At 37.5% G+C, this 19,922-nt stretch overlaps 2 protein-coding genes across 2 annotated transcripts; one reads left to right on the top strand and one right to left on the bottom strand.

Moving 5' to 3' along the window:
- Nucleotides 1–277: 277 nt before the first annotated feature.
- Nucleotides 278–16,461, top strand: LOC116679180 (E3 ubiquitin-protein ligase rnf213-alpha; the record flags this gene model as incomplete). Its single annotated transcript, XM_032508869.1, has 13 exons — nt 278–431; nt 655–829; nt 1,224–1,312; nt 1,639–1,890; nt 7,819–7,948; nt 8,590–8,667; nt 9,236–9,416; nt 10,811–11,015; nt 11,452–11,529; nt 12,146–12,343; nt 12,887–12,976; nt 13,173–13,351; nt 15,317–16,461. Coding segments are annotated over 13 exons (1,963 nt in total), but the record flags the coding sequence as incomplete, so codon positions are not given.
- Nucleotides 16,462–18,402: 1,941 nt separating this feature from the next.
- On the bottom strand, nt 18,403–19,760 carry LOC116679181 (U6 snRNA-associated Sm-like protein LSm4). The gene is made up of 2 exons (XM_032508870.1): nt 19,505–19,760; nt 18,403–19,305 (listed from the first exon to the last, which is right to left on the bottom strand). Exons 1-2 carry the CDS (start codon nt 19,662–19,664, stop codon nt 19,181–19,183), a joined length of 285 nt encoding a protein of 94 aa, XP_032364761.1. The 5' UTR covers nt 19,665–19,760; the 3' UTR covers nt 18,403–19,180.
- Between the last annotated feature and the right edge of the window lie 162 nt (nt 19,761–19,922).

The raw sequence follows: 19,922 nt of genomic DNA, 5'->3' as shown, positions 1-19,922 counted from the left end.
GTCAGTATTTTCATATTTATGGTTTAAAAAGAAAAGGAATCTAGTATATTTCCAGCTTCCTATATAATGGCTATTTATGGGAACTACATTTCCAATTTCACATGATTACTCCAGATTACAAAAACTGTTTTATATTAAAGCAAATTAAATTAGTATCATTAAAGTGAGACTAGCAAGACTAAGATGATAATTTGGGACTCCTTTTTTTAAACTGATTTTAAATGTAGTATTTTAAATGTACAGTTACATTTAAATAACTGCCCTGAACTACTTTTAGGGATAACACAAAGCCTGGCCACATCCTAGGAGACCCTGACCGGAGAAACAACCCAGATGCCCTGGACACCAAAAACATGTCTCTGAGTCCCTTCATTCTGGTCAGGCTGGTTACACATTTGGCTATGTTGCTGGGAGCCTCAGAGAAGTCCCAGGTGAGCAGATGTAGATGATCTCTCAAAATTAGACATCAAACCCTAAGTGTTTCACTTTTTGAGCCATATGTAACTTTGTTGGATTAAGTGCTAACAATGTTTCAGAGTTGACATTGTGTGTAGCTGGGGTATCAAATGTCCAGATACTTATCTCTCTGCAAAATATATGTAAAGAAATATCAATTGAATCTATTGCATTGTCCCTCCATCTCTATATATTTAGTTTGTCCAGAACATCATCCAGCCACCTGTGGAGGACGTTTGTTTGTTTCTCAGTCTACACATAATAAAGGATCTTAATCATCTGTCCCAAACACTGGGAAGTGGAGCGGACGACACTGTTACAACTGTCCACTTGGTGCTCAGATCCCTTCAAGAGCCATTGCTGGATAGTCCCTGTAAGTCAGTCACCAACTGTAATAATTGTTTTTTAGTTGCACAATAATTCAGAACACTACAGAGAGTAGGTCTAGACCACACTCTAATTTATAGAGAACAAACAATACCTCAATTGCAACTAGTGCTGTGTGGCATCATATAATATTCATTCTTTCCAATTCACAACCTTAGGCATTTTTGCTTGTTTGCAGGATTTATTGTCCTCTGTCAATATGTAAAGATTTTGTCAAGCACATAAAAAAATATTGTCTCCTAAACTTAACGACGGACACAAAACCTACACAAATAACAAGTATTTTTAGTGATGGATTTTTCCAAATCTGTAGGATAGGCATAGAAACCTTTGTATAAAGGAGCTTAACATTTCTGAATGTACCTTCTGTCTTTTTTTAGCTGGTATTGATCCTTACCTAACAACCAAAGCATCCAGAAACATGTGGGAGACTACTGTGGCTGAAGATATTATGACACCTCTGTTGAGGGTAACACCTTTTACTTTTTTACATTTTTCTTTTCCTTTTTTATTGACTATGAAGCTTTTATGATGTTTGAAAATGAGTAGTTTGACTGATAGTTATAATGTATGGCCATATACTCAGTTATCAATGTCAATATCAGAATACTTTTATTATAAGCTAATTTTAGTATAATTATTGAATTATGTTTAATTTGAATAAAGGCTTCTCTTTATAGTCTCATATGTTTTGCAGAAGGATGCTGATATTTTTATGGTTTCTTTTAGACTACACAATTTTTTTCCATTGCTGCATTATACTCTCCTACTACTACCATTTTTTTGTGCCTATAGGATCTTGATCAACTCCTGCAAGAAGCAAAGGGCAGCATCAGGACTGACTCTCGTGTATCCTCCAACTTCATCATGAGGACAACCTTTGGTGATGATTGTAGTTTCCTGACGTTGCTGCCGCAGGGCTCTCCGGTCCACAGCTCAGCGGTGTGGAGCTGCAGGGAGAGGTTCTCATTGCTCAGCCTCACACACATTGTGGAGCAGTATGACCAAAAAGAGGAGCTGCCTCTTCTCTGGAGGTTTCTGCAGAAGGTGAATGTCTGTGAGATGTAAAGCTTTGTGACTAAATTACTTTAAATTCATCAGTTTGGACAAGAGCAAGAAGTCGTGACAACTACTAGTGAGATGGTTATGAAATTAGTTTTTTCAAAGGATGATATTTTTGACCTTCTAACCTTTGATCTAGGGCCACCAGCAATTCAAAGATTCCACTTCTGGAAAATCTAATGTTGGATTCATTTTAATAACTGCACATTCAGAGAATGAAAGCTTTGCATTTTGGACAGCTTTAGACCAATGTCAACCATGTCCACAAGATATCTCATCTATCTATAAAATGGGGATATCTTGTGTGTCCCTACCGGGGTGCGGGGCTACTGGTGGGCTCTCTAGCACGTTGATTTGTTGCCAGTGGTTGCGTACATTTCTGCGGCCTTTCTGCATGCTGTTTAAGGCTGAGCCCGGCTCCCTCCTTCTCTAGCCTGGGGCCGGGGCACATCACTACGCGCTGTGGCACTTTCTCCAGCAGGCTCAGCCGGGCTCCTTTCCTCTCTGGCCCGCAGAGTTGGTAACTAATGACCACATTACGTTGGTAGTCTACTAATGATGACCGATTCATGTTAAATCAAACAGTGCCTGAGAGAACTGCCAGCATATCTGTCCTCTCTGCATGTTGAAAGAGAGCGGGACTCTGCTCCGACACATACTCACACACATGCAGAGGTGCAGATGGCACGAAGCTCAACACCGTGGCAGTTTGTTTAAAGTGGACCAAATATATGGCATTTTCAGGTTCATACTTGTATTTCGTGATTCTACTAGAACATGTTTACATGCTTTAATGTTCAAAAAACACTTTATTTTTCATCATACTGCAAATGGCTACTTATCCTGTGTTCACTCTCTGTATTAGACGCTCTGTTGGAGCGCCTGTCTCTTTAAGATGCACAGTCTGCTCTGAGCGCATGTTCGTAAGTCTCTTGATTCCCCACTGTTTTGTTTCACTCTGGAGCCTGAGACTGACTGCAACGGAGTATATAGCAGGACCTTGTACCTTGAAAAATCACCAATAAAGGCTTCTAAACCAAATACTACACAACCGGACATGTTCCAGCAGTAATGTGACCCGAAATTGGGGCGAAATGACCAACGTTGGCCACCAAGATTACAGCTATCTAGTGTTACCACATCGCTACTGTATCGCTTAGCAGTGGACAATAACACAATATAAATCTAAAATCAAATAAAAATCTAAAAAAAGGCTTTTAAACCAAATTGGGGAGAATTAACAACATTGGCAGGTATCCACGATTAAATATTTTACTGCTGTAAGCAGGACAATGTTAACCATGCTGTGGCTTTAAAAAACACTCCAGTAGTTGCTGCCTGGAGCAGATGACCAATCATAGATTGCCGGTGTCGTGCCAATGTACTTATCCCCGCCAGGATCTGTATCCCCTGGCCGCGGGAGCGCGCATGCACACAGAGCGGATATTCTGTGCCTTTCGAATTGTTTAACTGCTGCACTTTTAATTTACCTCTAAATGGAACAAATAGCGACGTGGAGACTCGGCGGGTTTTCCATAGTAAATGGGTCTCAGTTAACTACATAAATACGTGTATTTGTCTGTACATTAAGGCGACGTGTGAATTGTTTATAGTCGTTTACTATTATGGACTGGGAGCGTACCTCCCTGTCCTCTAACGTGATTTCTGTTTTAATTTAATTTAGTTAATATGGCTTTTCATTAAACACTTTTTTTTCACCTGTCTACCATATGAGTTACATAGGAGGTACGCAAAATATCAGACCGTTTTTCACCTATTATTTTGTGTGTCTGTCTGTCATCATGGGTGTTATTTTTTGTGTTAACCAGGTCACAAGGACAACCTGACATAATTTAGAGAGGTCTGCTGTAGTCTATCAAAAGTTACATAAGGGGTACACCAAAATATCAGGCTGTTTTTCACCTGATATTTTGTGTACCCCACCCCCTAACATGCAGAGGGTCTGTCCTGTCATCATGGTGTTATTTGTGTGTTTATAGGTCACAATAAACAACCTGACAAAATTTGGAGAGGTCTGCTTTTGTCTAGCAAAGTTACATAGGGGGTACCCAAAATATCAGGCCTTTTTTCGCCTGATATTTTGTGTATCCCCCCCCTAACATGCAGAGGTCTGTCCTGTCTATGATATGTGTTATTTTGTGTGTTTAATAAGTCACAATAAGCAACCTGACAACAGTTGGAGAGGTCTGCTGTTGTCTAGCAAAAGTTACATGAGGGTACCCAAAATATCAGGCCGTTTTTCACCTATTATTTTGGTGTTCTGTCCTGTCATCATGTGTGTTATTTTGTGTGTTAACCAGGTCACAAGGAACAACCTGACATAATTTGGAGAGGTCTGCTGTTTCTAGCAAAAGTTACATAGGGGGTACCCAAAATATCAGGCCGTTTTCACCTGATATTTTTTGTATCCCACCCCCTAACATGCAAAGGGTATGTCCTGTCATCATATGTGTTTAATAGGTCACAATAACAACCTGAAACAATGTATTGTATAATAATAATGGGTCTGTCCTGTCATCAGGCGTGTTAGTGTGTTTGTTGTTTGTTTTTTATTCACAACAACAAGTACTTAAAAAGTATGATTAATAAAGTGTTAGAAAACAGACAAGGCTTTACAAAAATAATAATGAACATCCCCTAAACAAGTATAAAAGAACGGCTGTTAGGCCCTTAAAAATGCAATTAAAGTGCATAACAATAAAATAATAATAATATTTATAAGAATAAGTGATTTTATTGAGCTTCCTGCCTGTCAGTTGTTGTGACTTATTAAACACACAAAATAACACCCATGATGACAGGACATACCCTTTGCATGTTAGGGGGTGGGATACACAAAATATCAGGCGAAAAACGGCCTGATATTTTGGGTACCCCATGTAACTTTGCTAGACAACAGCAGACCTCTCCAATGTTGTCAGGTTGTTTATTGTGACCTATTAAACACACACAATAACACACATGATGACAGGACAGACACTTTGCATGTCAGGGGGTGGGATACACAAAATATCAGTGAAAAACGCCTGATATTTTAGGTACCCCCTATGTAACTTTTGCTAGACAACAGCAAACCTCTCCAAATTTTGTCAGGTTGTTTATTATGACCTATTAAACACACAAAATAACACCCATGATGACAGGACAGACCCTTTGCATGTTAGGGGGCGGGTACCCAAAATATCATGTGAAAACAGCCTGATATTTTGGGTACCCCCATGTAACTTTTGATAGACTACAGCAGACCTCTCCAAATTTTGTCAGGTTGTTTATTGTGACCTATTAACACACAAAATAACACCCATGATGACAGGACATACCCTTGCAGTTATGGGTGGGATAACAAAAATATCGGTGAAAAAACCTGATATTTTGGGTACCCCCATGTCACTTTGCTAGACAACAGCAGACCTCTCCAAATTTTGTCAGGTTGCTTATTGTGACCTGGTTAACACACAAAATACCACATGATGACAGGACAGACACTTTGCATGTCAGGGGGTGGGATACACAAAATATCAGGCGAAAACGGCCTGATATTTTGGGTACCCCCATGTAACTTTTGCTAGACAAAAGCAGACCTCTCCAAATGTTGTCAGGTTGCTTATTGTGACTTATTAACACACCAAAATAACACATATCATAGACAGACAGACCCTCTGCATGTTAGGGGGCGGGGTACACAAAATATCAGGTGAAAAACAGCCTGATATTTTGGGTACCCTCATGTAACTTTTGCTAGACAACAGCAGACCTCTCCAAATTTTGTCAGGTTGCTTATTGTGACTTATTAAACACACAAAATAACACATATGATGACAGGACAGACCCTCTGCATGTTAGGGGGTGGGATACACAAAATATCAGGCAAAAAACGGCCTGATATTTTGGGTACCCCCATGTAACTTTTGCTAGACAAAAGCAGACCTCTCCAAATGTTGTCAGGTTGTTTATTGTGACCTATTAAACACACAAAATAACACCCATGATGACAGGACAGACCCTCTGCATGTTAGGGGGTGGGGTACACAAAATATCAGGTGAAAAACAGCCTGATATTTTGGGTACCCCCTATGTAACTTTTGATAGACTACAGCAGACCTCTCTAAATTATGTCAGGTTGTTCCTTGTGACCTGGTTAACACAAAAAATAACACCCATGATGACAGGACAGACACACAAAATAATAGGTGAAAAACGGTCTGATATTTTGCGTACCTCCTATGTAACTCATATGGTAGACAGGTGAAAAAAAGTGTTTAATTGAAAAGCCATATTAAACTAAATTAAATTAAAACAGAAATCACGTTAGAGGACAGGGAGGACATGTCTACCAGTCCATAATAGTAAACGACGCTATAAACAATTCACACGTCGCCTTAATGTAACAGACAAATACACGTATTTATGTAGTTAACTGAGACCCATGTTACTATGGAAAACCCTGCCGAGTCTTCCACGTCGCTATTTGTTCCATTTAAGAGGTAAATTAAAAGTGCAGCAGTTAAACAATTCGAAAGGCAGCAGAATATCCGCTCTGTGTGCATGCGCGCTCCCGCGGCCAGGGGATACAGATCCTGGCGGGGATAAGTACATTGGCACGACACCGGCTTGGAGTTGCGTAATACCTTGCCGTGAGTAGAAAAAACTGTTAAAGGTTGTAAATCTGAACGTTTATTTCATTATTTAAAGCTCTGGCCTGTTTAACATAAAAAATCTGATATTATAACATCATAGACATGACAGAAAATAGGGAAAAGCATAAAACTTCCACTTTAAGTCAAAGTGAGTCATGGCAATGCCAGTAAAGTGGTTGCAAGTGTGGTTAAACGTTTCAAAACTCCACGCAGATAGCGTTCGCAGCAATTTAACATAATTGCGAGCTGAAAGCGGCCGCAGCGCAGTTACACTTCCTTTGAGACAGGCAGGCACAACACTGCTCTCTATGTCCTAGTGACGGACTGACAGGCTGGAAGTTGTAGGGAATTTCTTTACCAAATTTCAGCAACATGCAATTCAAAGTAGTTTACATAAAATAGCAATTAAACAGCAATTCAAAAGAGAAAGGATACAAATAGAAGAATAAAAGTTCCAGTGTAAGAAGTCGATAATTATCTGATTTGATAAGTTGTAGGTACAGAGTTGGGGGGGAAAGGGAGGGGTTTTATGTTGTGTGGAGTATTAAATATTCTAAATAAATAACTACATTTTCTAAGTAAATAGAATAAATAGGTTTGAAATCATTTTTATAACTGAAATTGATTTTTCATCATTACAGAGCAAAAGTGTCAAAAAAGGTACCAATAGGTACTGGAGCCAAATTTCAGGTACTGGTATCGGTACCTTGACGTGTGACGGCTAGATGAAAATAAGGTGACATGTCGAATCTCTAAATAAGCCGCAGCCGAGCCGCGACTGATAAAACGTGCTTATAGTAAGAAAAAGTGGGAAAAAAATACTGGGAACCAAGCAGTCCTTCTGAACAGGCACACACTCCAAACGGGCACTGCATTAATATCCTGAAAGTAATAATTTAGTAATAACTTTTTTTTTCTTTTTTTAAGCCCATTACTCATAATTATTTTATTTTCCAAAACAATTTGAGGAAGTAATGCACAATACATTTATATTTATTTTATTATCTGTGTAATTTACATTTTTGAGTGATTTTTTTTCCTTATTGTCCCAGTAATCTTTCAAAAAGGAAATCAGAAAAAAACTCTATATTCAATCTAATGAAAAATAATGTTTTTATTTTGAGAACTTGTCATTTGTTTTGATCAGTAATATTATAAATGGGCCAGAAATATATCATGGTCATTTATCTTATTGACTCAATATATGTTGCATATGGTTATGGGCATATGAGGAATTTGTGTCTTTCTTTTTCAGGAGAGAGAATTTCGGCAGATTAAGCTCCTTCCACGCATTCTAATCCTGCAGAAACGCTTGGTGAGAAAGTTTCAGAACGCAACTGACCAGATAGTGGGCTCCATCGGAGAGTTCATTGAGAAACAAACAGGTACAGTTGTGAATTCTTTGAGCAATAACTAGACCTAAGCCTGGTTTGTTATCAAAGTGTTAGCATTTAGGTGATTTCTGTGGTTCCGCCGGATGTCCCCTTTTTTCTCTTTGTGTTGGCTTTTTAAACTGCGGTCTGTTTTTGATAACTATGGTTACAGTAACTGCTCCTCAGATCACTGCAGGGTAAATTGAGACAGCTGTCTCAATTTATAGCTAAACTATCTGTCTAATCTGAATTTTCTGTTGCACGACTAAAACAATAACCTTCGAACGTACACGGTCCACCAAAACAAGGTCCTTCTTGAGGCTATTTTGCAGAGGCACTGTCATTGTTAGCATCAATTGTGATTGGTTTAAAGTAATGCCAATACACCAGAGCAAATTTGTCTACCATCCCAGAATGCTTTGTGGACTAGCCAGGACCTCCTTCGCAGCACAATGGAGCGCTATGCACAAAAATGTAATTGACTAAAATCTGACTGACTGACTGACTGATTCTAAAATAATAAGGAGGCATGGGTTATTATAGGACAGACAACAACAGATGTCTGACATTTTATATTTCTTTCCTTGTTCCATTCTTAATACTACTACTACTACTACTAACTATGTAAATTGTTTTAACATTTCTTCTTTCAGAAATGAGGAAGTGGTATGAGACACACATTGGCATCTTCCTACAAACATGGAATCTGCTAAGAATGTCTGTAACCAGCAGTAAGTAAAACACCCATCCTCCCTTTGTCTTCTTAAAAATGTATTGGTCGAGACAGCCGCAATGACAACTTTCCTAGTCCTCTCTTTTAGTTTTTGTCTGTGTTGTAAAACACTTTGTGTCAGCTTTGTCATGTTAAAACGCTGTATAAATTAGGTTGAGTTTAGTTTAAATATATCTTAATAATGGATTTGTAACTAGAGCAAAGCAATTCTGCAATTGTTTTACAGATCCAGTAAACACTTTAACACAAGTTATGTTGCTTACATTTACACTTAATCGGAGTACAGCTACTGTAACTCCATTATTGGAGCTTTATCATTTAACTATCTCTAGTCAAGTTAAAAGAATTGTTGGTCAACATTTAATGTTGTGATTCTGCCGGCCCTCTACAAATGTCACTGGTTTCAAAGTGATGTCTTTGGAAAAGAGCTGTGATGGCTACACGTGGTTAATAAAAGTTGTTTCTTTGGTGCAACAGTGAGTGAATAAAATATTACAATAAATATATGCTAACATATTGTTGTATTGGACATAATGTTTTATGTATATGTCCTTTCCAATTTACAGGTGAGTTGAAGATTCCGGATGAATTTTGCAGTGAGGATTTGAACCTAAACAGTGATCTGCAGTACCTCCTGCCACGGCGGCAGGGTCCGGGCCTGTGTGCCACAGGGCTGGTCAGCTACTTGGTGGCGCTACACAATGAGCTCGTAAATGCTGTGGATAACCACACCGGAGAGGACAGCAGGTACAAAACAAACATGGAGCTACAAAAACAAATTTGTTGACCAACAACGAGCTGGGGGAGAATGTTTCAGTTTAACCCTTTGAACTCTGCAATAGAAATGGTCCGTCAGTGCCTACATTAGCATTTTTTGCCTATTGTGATGTCATTTCTTGGAGTCTCTTCTTCAAATGCTTAATATTGCTACAATCTGTAAAACCTATATTAAAAAATTATATGTATAGGTATATATTTTTAGTAAAAACTAAATAATTAATAAAAGTATTGAAATTGAAAAAAAAAACATTGGACATCGGTTTTCAACAAATTTTACTAAATAAACACACTACACTTCAGATTGTAGAAACATGAACAAATACAGTATTTCTAAACACTTCATAAGGATCATAGGATCATGTAAACAACAATTGCCCACGTCCGCCAGCGGGAGGTCCGTTGTCTAAGGGTCCAAAATGCAAAATGCTTTTTTCAGCAATGCCGCATTGTCATTGTACCATAAGGTGAGGTTCACAATTTTGTCTATCTAAAACCAAAAGGAACATTGAAAGAGCTTTTTCGTTCTGTGAATATTCCTGTTCATACTTGGCAGTACACTAACCTTTTCTAAAGCACTTTAAATGTAAGTGATGGGGGACAAAAGTCACAGACTACAGTCCTTGTTTAGTGTAAGTAATATGACAGATCCTAGGCTTATGCCTATTGTAGCGACTGTAAGCAGTCCAAAAAAGTGCTGCCGCGAGGGATTAAACGCTGAGAGATGCACACACCTGTGATGCGCTCTTGATCATATTGCAAATGATTTTATTGTTCTTCGTCTTCCATATGTACAATACACTGAACATTGCTGTTACCTTATGTAATTGTTAACTGGTGCGTAGAAATAATTGCAATATATTGTGTGCGGTCAACAAAAGTGTTCCCAGCTTCACCCCCCTCTCGGTCAAAGCCCAAAGAACCAGGTGCACAGGTGAAGCAAACAAATATATCACTTCCGCTCAAACCGTCATGAAAACGCCCACCACCTACAATATTAGAGCATAACACAATAATCAATAAATGAAACCATAAACAACATAATGTGGCTCCTATACCTATCCTTGTAAAAAGCCTAATGTGAATTTGGTAAAAGCATAATGCACATGCTGACTTTTTAACGACTGTAGTGAACAAGCTAAACATGCAAACACACACCATGTTTATTTATGAATTTTGTAATAGCATCAAGATAGATATATTATGGAAAATGTACATTTGCTGAAAACCAAACATGTTCACTGTATTCCAAATTTTTTACTTTTAAACACAAAATATGAAATAATGAAAGCTTTTGCTTTTTTGGTTGGGAATAATAAATGTCATTCCATGTTTGCTTTGTGATGCGTTGTATGTGTCTGCAGCACTTACAAAGTGAGTTTGGCAGAGCTAACAGATCAGCATGTGATCCACTATGAGCTGGAGAAGGACCTGCTTCCTCTGGTTTTATCCAACTGCCAGTATAGCTTGGAACATGGCCATGAGACAATATCACAATATGACCTGCCCAGGATCCAGCAGCAGATCCTCACCCGTTTCCTACAGGGAAAACCCCTCATCACACGCACAGTGAGTCAACACAGCCTGGTTTGGTTAAAGACAAATGACAAGACATCCAATGGACTCACACAAGCTTAACCAGCCCTTTACAGCAAATTGTTGCCTGAATTGTGCACCCCTTTGGCAAGGAACCTCCATTATGCCTTGTGCTACATGTAGAGATACCAATCCTCTTAAAACGGTGGCTACAGCCAACTCAAACCATACGGAGCAGACACATTTTGTTTGGCTTGGTTTGTTTTGGGCTGTCATAACGTTTGTACTAGCAAATCATATGGTTTTCATTGTGTTAGTTAACAACACAGTAAGACATTTTCACCAAGCAAATTGTAACATCACATTTGACTTTTATTTGTCAGTATTTCATCTGTTCTTATGTCTTACTTATTTAGCAGTAACATTCATGTGTTTCACTATAATCACTTTCTTTTATGCTTTAATTTAGGGAATTCCCACTCTGATCAACACACAAGAGAGGGACTATGAAACAATTTTCAAAGCTGTTAAAGGAAAAGTGCATCAGGTAAATTAATGATGACATATTACATTATAACATTAGATTTTGTCTTACATCTACCTAGTCAAAACACAAATATATATGCATAAGGAAAGACATTTACTAGGGTTGCAACAACAGATGGTTTTCATTTCCAATTCATGTTTTGGACACCCTTGCCCTATGTGAGCTGCTGAAACCAGAGAATATTTTTGCTTGATGAATGACCTTAAAGTATTAATCTGTTACAATTGTTGCTGATTCATTTTATTCAGGATTGCACTCTACAAGGTTACAGTCCAACATATTTCTGACAGATGTATTACGTAATGCTCATTAATCAACGTTAAACCAACTATTATATTCATTTAAATGGCTTCTTGTTGTATTTAAAACAAATCATCGAGTTCACATGTTAATTATTTTTATTACATTGTGGGTCCACATTTTGTTAAATGGTTAATGGTATCTCATCCAGAAGGTAATTCATACATGGATAGTTTGACTGTCAGTCAATTTTAACTTTACTTAACATTTACTGTGACAACTTTGACAACTTAACATTTGACAGTTGTAATGAACATATTAATGTACAACACTCATTATGGCTTCAGGCTTTATTCATGCTTTGTTATTCCGTCAGGAAACTCTGTCCTCTTTGACCCGGAACGCCTTGTCAAGAGAGCTGGACTCCTACAGTGAGGTGTGTGAGGCGCTCAAGATCGTGGAGCTGCTCCTGGGTTTCCTCTCAATGACTGGGGGTGATCCCATGATGTCGCTGGTCACTTACTTCCAGGACATCCTGAAGATGGCCGACCACATAGATCGTCACATATTGCAGGTCAATGCGTGTGCATCTTCTTTGTTTATTGTTTGTGTTAAGGTTAAAGCTATAGGACAGCTATGTCAGCAAAACCGCTTCAGTGTTCATGCAGGCATCCGATTATTGTTTTAAGACAGACTTGATAAATTGTGAAGCTACTATCATAACTATTTTCAGGTTGTAAGTAAAGTAATTATTTACCACCACAGTTATACAAAACAAGTCTGTAAACAAGCTTAATACATCACTTCAATGCCTTACAGTAAATGTTATATAGTTCCCCATCTACACAACATAGGGACATTTTAAACTAATTTATATTATGAATATTTTAATTACCCTATTTAAATTATGTCTGGAATCAAAAAAAACACAAGTGAAATAAATGAATCTACAAACATAAAGCTTCCTAAAAATAAATCCAATTTTAATTATATTCTCTAAACCCAAAAACTAAAAAAATAAATAAACTAGTTATAAATTAATATTTTTTTTAAATCCCTGCTGTGTGCTTTCAGACTGTATGGAAAAGGTTCTTTACTCTGCTGTGTTGTTTTTTAGGCTCTGGGTAGATGCAAGCTCAAACACTGTGTTTCTTTGTGGCAACTCCTCTCTTCCCTCAAATCTGAACGCATGCTGTGTCTCAAGAGGGTAAGTTGGTTAAACAAGTAGAATCACAATAATAGAAAAACACAAAAAAAACTGGGCATTAGGATCATATCTTATGCTTTTATGACATATTGTTTATTTTTTTGGATAATTTCAGTGTATTCTTAAACAAAACACTTTATACATAATATGCACTGTTTCACACACAAAATACCTCACTCCATGATTCTATTAAAAGGAGCCCTTTTCGGGGTATCCAGCTGAGTACCAGATACCGCTGACAAAGGAAGACAAGACTGAGCTAAAAGGGTTCATGTCCAGGGGAAACATGGACCAATGGCTGCTAGAAATGCACGAATTCCTCCTGTTGAGTCTGGGCCGTCTGAGGGCCAGCGACGACTACAAACCATCCTGGAGGTAAAGCTGTTAAACAAAATATTTCCTTGTTAATGCAATTGTTCCCCACAGTAGACCTGAATAGAGATGTGGATTACCCCCTAAACCTCACTGTCAATACAAACTCATACTGTGTAGCTAAACTACTGTATGTTCAAACTCACTTATTATCTTATTGGAGATCCCAAAGCTCTCTGTCAGGCTACATTTTGTGCAGAAGACATCTAAAATATCTCATTATTTTGAGTGATGCAGCATTAAAAACACGGATGTGTTTAAGTTTTTATTTTTCACATACTACATATATATGTAGTTTATAGACGGTCCCTAAGCACCGCCCGCTGCTACTAGGTTGGAGGACGGTTAGTTTTGATGAAAATTAGCTTGTAGCTCATTGTTAACTTTACTACGTTAGGAAAGATGAGCCATTTGTGATTTATAATAATTTTGCTATAGAAGTTGGAATCTGTGAATATCTTTCAAACTTTGCTCACGTTTATAAAACAGATGGTACGGATTATGAATCCTTGCACACAGTTTATAAAACCGAGGGAACGGATTTGTATTCTGTGTACATGGTTTAGTTTAGTTTTTTTCTCAGTCCGTAATATCCGGGCTCCATAATATACTGTGTGTATATACAGTATACATATATATACTGTGTGTGTGTGTATGTGTGTATGTATGTGTGTGTGTATATATACATATATATATATATATATATATATATATATATATATATATATATATATATATATATATAGATAAATAAATAAATATAAGCGAAGGAGCCTGATAGCTAGTCCATGACAGCCCCGTTGGGGTCTTTTCCTCCTGTCAGCTGTCTTTCATAGCCGTCACATGGTCCTCTCTAATTGTCAGCTGCACTTTCACAAATGTCACTGGATTTCTCCAGCATATATTAAATATGGTGCAGATATTAATTAGGTATTAGTGGAGGTAATTGTCAATAACATCAGAAGTGCAGTCTGTCAGGAGCTTTGGCAGTGTCCTCATTCAGGATTTTGATGGCCTAAGGGAACTAGTTCCTCTTTAGCCTTTCCATTCTGGCCCTATGACTGCGGAAGCGCTTCCCTAACCACAACAGTTCAAAAAGGCAATTGTTCAGGTAGCTCAAATCATAAACATCATATTTACCAAATGTTTCAGCAACAATAAAGTGCTAAGACCGTTGTTTTGTTTCTCCGTTGTTTAAGACAAGAATTTGTACAGTGTCCCATTGCTTTGATGACCTTTATCTGAGCAGTTTTATAATATAACGCACAGCGTGATATCTGCAGTGGATGTGGTGATGTCAGACGTACCTCCTTAAAAATTTCTATAGTACATGTTGTGAAAGGAGCCTGTCCCAGCTGGCATTTGTCATTAGGCTTGGTACACACATTACCTAATGTTACCAGGGTAAGACCTTGTAAAACCAAACAGAAATAAGCTCCTCAAAATGTGGTCATCATTTACTCACTCAAGTCAGTTGAAGATTTAAGTTATCAGGAACTTACAGACGTCCAATAATCATTTAAATTCGAGGGAGCATGGCACTCTTTCAGCAATTCAGTACTGAATTTGTTCAATTAATATTTATAAATTATGACTGCTATAAACCAGAGAGAAAACAATTGGATTGTTTTTAATATGTTCTCCATTACTACTACTACCATTTTTTTAGTCACTGTTCCATTTTCTTTGTCGTGATTGTTATTGCTACTGTGTATCACGTCCCCAACCGGCACCATCAGACACCGCCTACCAAGAACCTGGGTCTGACCGAGGTTTCTTTCTAAAAGGGGATTTTTTATCTCGCCACTGCAAATGGTGGCACTGTCGCACCATGCTTGCTCTTGGGGGAAAACTACCTCAACACTAGCATTGAAGTTTCATGTTGTTTATCTAATTGTTATAATTTTCTTTTAGCTTTCCAATATGCAACCATGGTCCTTATTATCCACAACTTTTGCTTATTCTCAGTGTGAAAGAGACGGTGTGTGCCTATATGGACCGTAAAGGAGTGGAGGTGCCTCCTTACGTCGAGGAAAAGTTTCCTGAAAATCTGCTGCTGTCCCAGATTGTGGAGACTTGGAAATGTGCCACCGCAGCCAAACATGACTGGATGATGAATTGATAAACTGGATGACTTGATTTGAGTTCATCAGGTTAATTGCTGATCATATGTTCTCAAAACCAAAATGTTTTGATTTTACTTTGTCTTTTATTTGTTTCTTTTTTGTATCGATCTTTCTGTAATAATTATATATGAGAGACCTTAAAACATACCTTAAGGCTCTTGAAAACGATAAAGTATACCAAACCTTATTGTAGTAAATGAGTAAATGCTGCCTGACAGTTTTGGTGTTATCTTCAGCCAGCTGCTCATTAATGCTTTTTTCACTATATTAGAAATCATGTGAAAAATGTCAAAGCCTCATTTTTAGAAAATATCAGGATCTACTCAGGAAAATACACTGCTTTATATTATCTGTTTCAGGAGTGCTTTTTACATTTTTGGGCAAAAATCTATTTCACTACTGACTACCAGAATCTGATAATTAGGGTAATGGATCCACATGGTGGTACAATAAACTAGTACAGAAAAAATATTATACTTTACATTTTATTTTTAATACACATTTAAAAAAATATAGCTGATGGTTTTGGAATTGATTGGAGGGTTTGTTGATGATCTGATTTATGTTTAATCGTTTAGTCTGGTCATGTTTGAGGTTATAGACTCTAGAAAATTATGATTGCAGTGTGTGTGTGACAGGGATGTTTGAAAGCCTGATTATGGATATGTCTACTCTTTACTTATATTTTCCAGTTTTAGGAGATCTAAATCAGGTAATGGAAAGCTAAACACATTCAAAGTCTTTGTCTTAAAATTGTATTAATAAAACAACTATTTTAAAATGTCAAAAATAATGTGTGTTACAAGGTTCCATTTACCAAAGTGATGTCCAATATCTGCTTACTGATTTTATGCAAAACTGGGAAAACCAAGTCATCTTTTACAGTTATACATCTGCAAGCAGTAGATATTTCTATTTTATAAATGATTATTACATTTGGAAATGATTAAATTTGTGTATCAATAAATCAATTTATATACATGTGTAGCCTGACATCTCATCAGTCTTACTGAAAGCATTTAAGTGTAAACTGATTTTTCTTAATATATTAATGAAAACAACTTGTAAAGCCAGTATGATCCATAGACTGGTCTAATCAATCTGCTGGAACAGTTTTTCAAAACATCTTATAAGATTTCCATAATTGTCTTTATATTCTCGGATAAATGAGACTGTAATAATCTGGTTCAACCTTTTATCAGGCTAACATGTAAACGTGTTTTTAATGCTACCAAAAAAGATTCAAGATACACTGCATACGGAAAATATTCACAGCACTTCACTTTTTCCACATTTAGTTATTTTACAGCCTTATTCCAAAATGGATAAAATTTATTTTTCTTCAACATTCTACACACAATACCCCTGTTTTGAACCCCATAACATGAATAAGGTTTTTTAAATGTATGCAAATTTATTAGAAATAAAGAATGAAAATATAATATGTACAGTGACTTGCATAAGTTTACACACTCATGCTAAATTTGATTTTATAAGAGGAATAAATAAACATCCATTGCAAATTGATCTTGACCTTGATTAAAAAAAATAGGAAAATCTAACCTTTAAAGGACACCAATTTTTTCTTTGTGAATAAATAACATATTGTAAATAAATAATGTTCTTCCTCAAAATACAGGCGGCATAAGTATACACATCCCTTTTTTATCAAGGCATTAAGATCAATTTCCAAAAGATGTTTTTTATTCTTCTTTTTAATAAACTTTAGCATGGGTGTGTAAACTTATGTAAGCCACTGTAAGTATTCACAGCCTTTGCTCAATACTTTGTTGTGGCACCTTTGACAGCACAGACTCAAATCTTTTTGAATATGAAGCCACAAGCTTGGCACACCTATCTTTGGTCAGTTTCGCCCATTCCTCTTTACAGAACCTCTCGAACTCCATCAGGTTGGATGGGGAGCGTCGGTGCACAGACATTTTCAGATCCCTCCAGAGATGTTCAATGGGATTTAAGTCTGGGCCCTGGCTGGGCCACCCTAGGACATTCACAGATTCGTCCTGAAGCCACTCCTTTGATATCTTGTTTGTGTGCTTAGGGTCATTGTCCTGTTGAAAGATGTACCGTCGCCCCAGTCTGAGGTCAAGAAAGCTATGGAGCAGGTTTTCTTCCAGGATGTCTCTGTACATTGTTGTATTCATCTTTCCCTCAATCCTGACTAGTCTATCAGTTCCTGCTGCTGAGAAACATCCCCACAGCATGATGCTGCTGCCTCCATGCTTCACTGTAGGGATGGTATTGGCCTGAGGGCTGGTACAATAAAGCAGAATTTATAAATTCAGGATAACCAATTAAGCGAGGCTTGAATACCATTCAAAGATTAGGCTACTAATCATTTGCACAAATTAACAGTTGTACTTTGCCTTAAAAGTGTGCAGAATATGTTACTAAGGAAATTTTATTTAAATTTTTTTATGAAGGTCAATTTTCTACAACGCTACAATATGATGCATAAATACATAATTTCTTCCTCTCTCTCATAGACTAAAATAGAAATGACCTAAGTCATTAACTTCCATACTCGCTTTTAAAGCAAAGTGTACAATTGTTTTTCACAAATGACTCATTGAATGGTTTCAGTTAAGAGCAGTAGTTTGTAAATGTATATTTTAGACTATATTTAGTCAGGCCACACTTCTACCCCTTAAATGCAACTTTCCATTGGGTTTTAACTTTTGTCTTGATTATACAGCATATCGTCCACATAGACCTTTTTTTATTCATTACAGTTCTGCTTTTCATTATGGATTTTAAAACCCACCATTAGCTAGTCCTGGATATAAATCAAGAATTATAATCTCTACATACATTAAAGAACACACTTATCCAAGGGAAGTGAAAAAGTGCAGTAGTAAAATATTGCAAAAGCAGGCCAGAACACTGTTCTAAATAAATACAACCGCTTTCACAAAAGTTGTTTTATTCTCATGTTCTCATGTAAATAAATTACAACATCGTCTTTTGTTACAAAAATAAAATGAAACCCAACTAACATGACACACATTGGACTTATCCATTTCAGACTTAAGAATATGAGAATCTTTTTTTCTGGAAATTATGTGTCATCTCACAAATGCTTCAACAAAAGTGTACATTTTCAGGGACTGAAATCTTGTCCCGACTGCCAGCCTACTGGTCCACCTGCCATGATCGGACCGTACGGTGCAGCAGACACACCACAGAACGTCACAAACAACACAAAAATAAGGAGCAAGTTAAAAAAATATTCATGCAACAGAAGTTGGGGCTAGGCAGTTTCTTAACCATGAAAACTAGACCTGAGACCAGCTGACAAAAATAACTAAAATTAAAAACCTTATACCAGTGTACCAACTGATAGGAAACGGTTTTCAGATAATACACTGTTATTTATGATAGAAAACGTTCTTGCAAAGTTGTGACGACATATTATGATGAATGATTCTAAAGAAGGAGTCTGTCAGCCCTGACTGATACACTGGCAAATGGTCATACTAAAAAAAGTGTTAATACCAACTTACAGATGCTAAAAAAAACAAAATTCAGTGCAAAAGCACATCTTCTCTTAACGTCTCCCGGTGGGATTTCTGCAACGTTCTGTCGTGACAAACATCACAGCAGAAGGAAACACAAGAGAGTCAATTTTATCTTCATGTACTGAAGGAGAAATTACTCTGATTAACAGGTTGTGTTGTTAGGTGTTTTGTTAGTGCTGGTTCTTCATTCCCTGTGGTTTGCCCGTTTTTTTATCCTGCTGCTGCAGCTGCTGCTGCTGCTGCTGCTGCCCCCGACCAGGACCAGTCATTCCTCTGCCCCGACCGCCAAACAGACCTACAGACAGAAATACGAGAGCAAGATGAATATAAAATGGAGGTCCTGGTAATTTTTATATTATTATCAGTTGCCAGAATTCTTTACCAAGAGCTCTCTTACAAGTGTTTTTGGCAAAACCTTTGATGCTCCTGAGAGTGAGAGGCATAGCAGAGAAACAACCATTGTGTGTCTGATCATCAGAGGTGTTTCCACTCACCACGGCCGGCTCCTCCTCTGCCTTTGCCCTGCTGTTTGTTCTGCTGGGTGCCTCCACGTCCACGCCCCTTCGACACCACCTCCTCCTTCACCATATCAATGATCTCGTCGGGGATTCGCAGGTATTTGATGGTACTTCCTCTGATGTAGCACTCGGGCATCCTCCAGAACTTATCTCCATCCTGTTAGAGTGGAGTGAGGGTGTCACTACCTGATTTGAGTCGAGTGCATATGCGAGTTGCTCATGCTCAGATTTAAACGGTTTACGGCATAACATGTCATACTGACATTTGTGAAATCATTAAATAATTAGTATTCAGTTCTCATTACAAACAATAAAAGAAGATGGAAATCATTTCAAAAAAAGTTTTAGCTATATATGATTGTTGATTGCTAACGTTAGCCTCAAAACGCCATTC

This window comes from Etheostoma spectabile, unplaced genomic scaffold (assembly GCF_008692095.1).
Source record: "Etheostoma spectabile isolate EspeVRDwgs_2016 unplaced genomic scaffold, UIUC_Espe_1.0 scaffold00009705, whole genome shotgun sequence".
Lineage (NCBI taxonomy): Eukaryota > Metazoa > Chordata > Actinopteri > Perciformes > Percidae > Etheostoma > Etheostoma spectabile.
The sequence above is the reverse complement of the archived record's forward strand: the minus strand, read 5'-3'. Positions and strand labels throughout refer to the sequence as shown.

Bases quoted from the DNA above. Each gene is read 5' to 3' on its own strand.
- LOC116679181 (XM_032508870.1), bottom strand. From the start codon at position 19,664: ATGCCCGAGTGCTACATCAGAGGAAGTACCATCAAATACCTGCGAATC. The intron at 19,306-19,504 runs GTGAGTGGAAAC...TTCTGTCTGTAG, and splicing joins CAGAGGAGGAGCCGGCCGTG to GTCTGTTTGGCGGTCGGGGC.